The 8058-nt window shown below is 27.8% G+C and overlaps 1 protein-coding gene across 1 annotated transcript; it reads left to right on the top strand.

The window, feature by feature from the left end:
• Positions 1-4576: 4576 nt before the first annotated feature.
• LOTGIDRAFT_86198 (hypothetical protein) lies at positions 4577-5196 on the top strand (the record flags this gene model as incomplete). The annotated part of the gene is made up of 2 exons (XM_009065243.1): positions 4577-4696; positions 4885-5196. Coding segments are annotated over 2 exons (432 nt in total), but the record flags the coding sequence as incomplete, so codon positions are not given.
• Between the last annotated feature and the right edge of the window lie 2862 nt (positions 5197-8058).

The raw sequence follows: 8058 nt of genomic DNA, 5'->3' as shown, positions 1-8058 counted from the left end.
GTAAACTAAAGATATAAGAATAAATGATTAAGTTTATGGAATATATATGAGTATTTTAAAACCGAGTTGACTAAATATATAAGTATTAAGTATACTTAATATATAATAATTAATTAATTGGGTTTACTAGATATATAAGTATTAAATGATTGAATTACTGAATATATAAGTATGAAATAATTGAGTTAACTAAATATTTAAGTATTAAATTATTGAGTTAACTAAATATATAAGTGTTAAATAATTGACTTGACTAAATATATAAGTATTAAATGATTGAGTTGACTAAATATACAAGTATTAAATGATTGAGTATACTTAATATATAATAATTAATTGGGTTTACTAAATATATAAGTATTAAATGATTGAATTACTGAATATATAAGTGTTAAATAATTGAGTTGACTAAATATATAAGTATTAAATGATTGAGTTGACTAAATATATAAGTATTAAATGATTGAGTTGACTAAATATATAAGTATTAAATAATTGAGTTAACTAAATATATAAGTATTAATTAATTGGATTTGCTAAATATATAAGTATTAAATGATTGAATTACTGAATATAAGTATTGAATAATTGAGTTAACTAAATATATAAGTGTTAAATAATTGAGTTGACTAAATATATAAGTATTAAATGATTGGGTTTACTAAATATATTAGTATTAAATGATTGGGTATAAGTATTAAATAATTGAGTTAACTAAATATATAAGAATTAAATAATTGAGTTAACTAAACTTATAAGTGTTACATAATTGAGGTAACTAATTATATAAGTATTAAATGATTGAGTTGACTAAATATATAAGTATTAAATGATTGAGTTGACTAAATATATTTATTTATTAAATGAGAATATGTACTTTTATCTTTACAGATATTTGAAAATAACAAAGTTTACCAATACATCAACCAAATGGATACATCTTGTAGTAATTGGATGAGTTATGTTAACATGGCATATAACCTCCTACAGAATTTAATAGCTTGTCAAATCGATTACAATATTTATTTCTATACAACCAAATCTATACCACCTAATACAGAATTATTGGTCTGGTATAGTAAAGAATATTCAGAAAGAATAAATAGTCAACCACTGCATGAAGATATGTTACATACTTGGAGTAAGTATATGATACATTTATAGCTTTTATTATTAGAGAAATATGACACAGAAACACTGGACATGGCACCAGAAAATTCAGAAAGAGTCAAATTGCCAAACAGCTACTTACATAGCATTGTCTCAAAAATATTGGTTATTTGATTTGATTTTTATATATCTCTCATGTATGTAGTTGACTGATATTGACTTTAACTAGTATCAATGGAATCAAAGGAACATTTCGAGACAATAAGATGATAGAACAATTTTATTGTCTTCATGGATAATTTTGAAATAATTTATGATATGATGATTTAATAATGATTCTATTTATCTTATTTGATATATCAAGTGGTTATATTAATAATATGATATCAAATTCAGTCTAAGAAAAGTAATGAAGGTATTCCTATCTCAATGACTATTTGGCACCATGACATGTTAATTTGCAGGAATTAAAGAAACTATTAAGATGTAATAGGAAATAAATGTAATTAATGATAGGATGTGTAGAAAATATAAAATTTCTTAAAACAACTTGTTATCATCTTATTGCGGAAGTACGCCAAATCATTTACAAAATCACTAACAAGTTTTCTGGCATGTGTTCGTCGTCTTACGGGAATTTTTAGTGATATTGAAAGTTATATCATATTTTGGAAATATGTTAAATTGAACATATTTCAACGTTTAATCTAAAGATGGTGTAAATCATTTAACATTCTGGCAACACTTTATCATTATTAGCCTATATCACTGTTAAATGGTGAGCAAAAGTTATCAATTTTTATCTCTAAAAAAACATCTATTTCCTCTGACGGAGCCTTTAGTTAAACAACCTTTTGACTCCAAACTTCTACCTAGAGACAACATTATGACAACTGTAACCATTCCTGTGGTTATAGAGATAGCTCCAGTTTAGATATATATACTTAAAATGAGTACATATAGATAGTCAAATTTTAATGGTTTATCACTCAAACTGAAATTCATTCATATATTTATAAATGAAAAGGAAAGAAAACTACCCACACTTAAAGACTTGAAACATGATATTCTTGATAATTTCACTTTATCAGAAAACTGGAATTTCACTGTGTATATTGAATTAAAGATAGAAAAATATTATCTCCCCTGTTTTCTTGATTTTTTAAAAACATTTGGCACTATTTTGCTATTGAATAGAATGAAAATCATAATTATTTCTTGTATAAATTAATATTCACACTTTATACCAATTTTGGGTTTCAGTGTACATTTTGTTGAAACATTTCATCTTTGCTAATTTCTTTTTTTTTAAGAAACATTTGGCACTTTTTTTCCATTGAATAGAATAAAAATCATAATTGTTTCTATTAATGTAAATTATGATGACAGTAATGTACATTATACAGACAATGGCCTGTCCCTTTAACATCTTCTTCAAACTTCTTATAGTTATAAAATGCAAATTGTCAACCTTGAGTTGTAAAAAAGGTTCATGTCCCTTTTAAATAAAGTATGGTCAAATGGCCATATTGGTAGTGTTTATGAGAGTCACTAAGAAGTGTAATAACCTTCTAAAGTAATTAGACTCTTTAAGCAGGAAATTGTTTCTAATCATGCTTACAAGTATATAAGAGTCTAGTGCAATAACATTTCAGCTTTTGACCCTTGAAACCATACGCACAACAATACTAGAAAACAATCATTCTGACATAAAATAACAATAAAACACTTGAGGTAGTGTGACTGTCGTTAAGTGAAGAGGAAAATGGCCGTGTTATAATCAATTATAGTATTTGACTATTCTTTAAAGATGTGTATAATGTCCAGGTGTAAATCAATTCTGATTGGCCAGCTGTCTTCATTCATGTTCTGGTCAGTTATTGGCTGTTTTTATCTTGACCACACCATAGAGTAAATCTCACGCATCTCATTTGATATTCTGACAATATTCTAATGATATTTCTATTGTTAACAATTTGTGTACAATGATGAGAAGACATCTTTCTCCCTAGGGGGTGTCATTCAAATTCACATGTTAAATTACTTGTTTAGACATATTTGTTAGAAAGTGTTTAACGTCTCTAACGTGAATGATACTTCAGTTAGGATGTTACAAAATATTGATACAGTAGAAAGTTAATATACATACACTTTGACTTGTGAACTATCTTGTGGATTATGTCTCATTCTTTACTACAAATCATGTTTTTAAGAGGTAAAAATATTTATTTTGGATTTTCATAATAATATTATTATTTATAGATGGTCATAATAAGATACATCACATATTTACATAAGTTTTATAATAGCTTCATGTTACTATTATAAAAAGGTTTAAATGAATATTGCTTGGTCTTTGGTCTTCAACTAACAGGATAGGGTTAAATAAATTCTTAAAGTGAAACTTTGTTTAAAATTGAAGAAGCTTTGATGAAATTGGTTGCTATATTGAAATTATTTTGACATTTATGGTGGTTAATCAAAACAGCTGCAATGGAAGATTTTTTTTTTCAAATTGTGTAAATTGGTTATTCTGTCTATTTTTTCAGAACGGCAATTATTTAATGGATCAATACCTCAACAAGTCTTACCATTACCAAACTCCAGTCGTTCCTGTTTCTCAGATCCATTGGGGTTACCAAAGTTACCATTACCATCCCTACCTAAACCAAATAAACAGCATAATACAGATGATAGTCACGTTATAGATTATAGTTTACATCGTCGCGATGTCAGTCCTTCTAGTGATGAAAGTCAACTGGATAAATCCAAACTATCAGATATCAAACCCTTTTCACCAACTGATCATTCACCTTTTTTACCAAAACACAATACCAGTCATAGTCCTGTTCAGTTACAGAGTCCACCTAAAGCTCACCAACAATTAGATAACAAGCCAGTTCACAGTACACCAAAGAGAAACTCTGGTATTATAGAGAATTTATTATTAAAGAAGATGATAGAAAATGGTGAAGAGATCAGTGAGAAGATGTTAAAAGGAGATGAGATATCAAGATTACCGTCTCCACCAAATAAAATAAATAAACATCATTTAGAGAAATCAGACCAACTACCAGCATTACCTCCACTACCATTTAAACATAATCCATTTCTACCTAATAATTTATTATTTGATAGATCACCTTTCTATCCATCAACACCATTATCACAGATTAAAACAGAAGATCCCTCCTCAAAACTCAGTTCAAATCCTTTGTTCTATCCGTCTCCAGCATTAACAGGATTCTATCCATTCAGTCCATTATATCCATTTCCACAGTTTCCAGCCATATCATCCTGGTCCATGTTTCCACCACCTCCACCTCCGATCTTCCCTTCATCACCACCAACACCATTAATATCAACCTACAAACATAGCTTGAATCCTGAATCCAGTGTCTCAAATAAATCCAAACATGACCAGAATAGTTATATGAGAGGATTTAGAACTCTTCCGTTTCCACTACGCAAGAAAGATGGTAAAATGCATTATGAATGTAATGTGTGCTACAAAACGTTTGGACAGCTCTCTAATTTGAAAGTGCATTTAAGAACCCATACTGGAGAGCGACCTTTTGTTTGCCAGGTAAATATATTTTAATTGTCAATTGATAGAATTTGATTGGTTGTATGATATTTTAAATATGAACAATTTCAAGAATGATTTTTGATTCAAATCTTTTGAGTCGCTCTGAAAATGACCCCATGGAAGTTAAAAAACAATTCATCAAAAGATATCTGTTGTATTAATATATTATTTTCTCTATTTTTCAGACTTGTGGTAAAGGATTCACCCAATTAGCTCATCTTCAGAAACATAACTTAGTTCATACAGGAGAGAAACCTCATGAATGTATGGTTTGTTACAAACGCTTTAGTTCAACAAGTAACTTAAAGACACATATGAGATTACATAGTGGAGAGAAACCTTTTCACTGTAAACTTTGTCCAGCTAAATTTACTCAGTTTGTTCATTTAAAACTTCATCGTAGACTACATACAAATGAAAGACCTTATGAATGTCCACAATGTAATCGTAAATATATTAGTGCTAGTGGTCTGAAAACTCATTGGAAGACTGGAAATTGTGTTCCTTCTGGTTCAGTAACAGATTTTAACATGTTATTAGAACATACACTGAAGGATTTTGATGGTGGAAGTGATCAAGTTCATTATGATGAACCTATAAATGATAAACAAGGCAGTGCTGGTAATAGTGTTAATAATAGTAACAGTACTGCTAGTAATCATAGTGATGATGAGAAAGATGATCTATCTCCACTTGATGTCATAAATGATGATGATGATGATGAAATGGAGGATGAAGATATTGTGGATGATGAAGAATCCATGATGAATGAAGAAGATGAAGAAGAATCTAGTTATTTAAATGAAGAATGTGAGGTCAATAGAGACCAAAGATTAAATTCTTCACCAGTATCATCAATACCATCTCAATCTGAATCTCTCCCACCACATTCTACTGATCATAATCATGATAACTCTACAGTATCTTCATCACAAATAGATAATCATGATTTGAATGAAAAACTACAAAATAATTATCAAACTGATTGTAAAGCTCCTTCTGCTTTTCAAAAAATTGAAAAATTAATTTGTTAAGTTTGTTTACCGGTAGTCCATTGTTAGTGCTACAATGCAATGTTAAGTAATAAATTTTTAATTGGATTAAGATATAAATTCATATCTTAATATTCAATAAGGGCATAATGATAAAATATGTTTTATATTATAATATAATTTATTTGTGACAACTGTTTAAAATATATAGTTTTCTATTGCATCAGGATACTTATTGCATTTAGTTTGTACATAATCAAATCAAAATTCGTTTGAAAGTTTGATAGCGTGTGTGGTTTGTATTTGATTTCCTTTTTTTGCAGCTATCATTTGTTTCAAAACAAAATTTAGTTACATGCCTTATTAATAATTTTTTTGTACTTTGTGCATTTATTTTTAGTGTGTATTTTTTATAACTTTTGTGCCATATTTTATTGTACTGCTGAGTGCTTTTTTATTTTCTCGCTTTTTATAAACAAATTAGAAATCCAATCTGACCAAAGTTTATGAATATTGTCCATAATTTGAGAGATCCAATGATTAATTAATTTTGAACTTAGTAGTATTTATAGCAACTGTCACAAAAATAATCTTTCAAATAATTGATTGTTTTAACCAAAGAAACTAAAAACCAAACTAATGTTAATAGTAATATGTTGGTCAGCTATGAATAGTTGTGTTTGATATTTGATATCATAGTATTGTATATAGTGTGGATATTCAATATTGATAAATAGAATATTTTGTGATTTATATCCGTCCTTTCAGTTTATCCAATTTTATATTTTTATATTAATAAACAGGTCTCAATTCTTCAACTTAAATATTATATACTTAAAAATAACAGAAATATGGTAGGATAAAATGAAATTGTTTTTTTATATCAATAAACAATCCACAATTTTCAATTAAAATATAATATCCTTTAACAATAACTTAAATATGGTATTATAAAATGAAATGGTTTGTTATATTAAATAACAGGTCTCCATATTCAACCAAAGTGTAATATTCTGAAAAAAACCGTGAACATGAAGAAATAAACTTGTTTTTTGTAAGAATCATAATTTTAAATTCTAAAATTCTGAAATTCTGATAGGTTGATAGATCTTTTTGTACTTAGTATTTTGACCAATCAGATTCCTAAAATGCCAATCCAGATTATTCTAGATGAGGTAACTGAAGTTACTTTCTAAATGTTTCTGGCAGCAATAATGTTCATCACTGTTATTTAAAGAATACTTTACTAATATGTATATGCTTTAAATATATAAAAGGCCTAATTTTTAAGATACTTCTGTAAAATTTGGTCATTTTTCTGAAACTCAAATATTGTATATCTAATGTTTTATGTAGTATCTACAGAAAGGGACCATACAAATTTTGCTCAATATATTGGAACTATTTATATTGTGTGCAATGAATTCTATATATATTTGACTAATACCCATTTAACTTACTCAATACTAGGTTGCGTGTTAAGTGTTTACTATAAACCTATCATGAGGTCTCCATTACTATGACATTTGTTGTTTTTTATACTTGTATATATCAATTGTTTTCTTGTTTTGTTTTGAAAATGAAAAATACAGAAATATCAACTTTGTTGTCTTATTCAGTTTTTTGGTGAAACACCTTAAAGGAATATGATCCCAGAGTGGACATAAAATTTAAAGTCCCAAACTTGGTCAACAAGTGTATATTATATATATACATCTATTGGGCTTACCAGGTGCCAGGACTAAAGAATAGAATCTCTATATAAGACAATGTATTTATTAACAAATATTTAGTTTTATTAGATTATTGAGTGGTTCTCTTCTGTCTAGTTGTGGCACTAGGTAAGTTTACAGATAAACAAAGATTCATTACTTCAGAGGAAGTATACCTTTAAACTACTAATAATGTACCAAAGATGTTGGTGTCACATAATGGTGCATATAACTGATTGCTACTTTACGCACAACCAACGAGCTTCTTTCTGGTTACAGAAAACTACTCAATTTCGCATCAAATGCCTTTCCCCAGTCCTGTATGAGAGTCTATATATATGCGTCAGAAAACACCATGTATATTTTTATTTTTCTAGAAACTTAGACGTTTATACATTTACCTAGTATATAGTTACAATGATAACAAAAGCATTTTATAAACTCATTGAATTATATATCCTTTCTCAAATTGTGTGAAAGGAAATATAAGACAGCATTTCACTTGATGAATTTCTCATTTTAATTCAAAAACAAATTTAAACCAATTACAACCGTATACTTGTGCTTTAAATTCTGCTGAGTGAACCGTTTAAATGAGACCCAGACCATCCAAATTCAACGGATTTCCATTAAAAGAAATGTCTAATCGATTATT

This window comes from Lottia gigantea (genome assembly GCF_000327385.1).
Source record: "Lottia gigantea unplaced genomic scaffold LOTGIsca_69, whole genome shotgun sequence".
Lineage (NCBI taxonomy): Eukaryota > Metazoa > Mollusca > Gastropoda > Lottiidae > Lottia > Lottia gigantea.
Note: the sequence above shows the minus strand (reverse complement) of the source record. Positions and strands in the feature narration are given on the sequence as shown.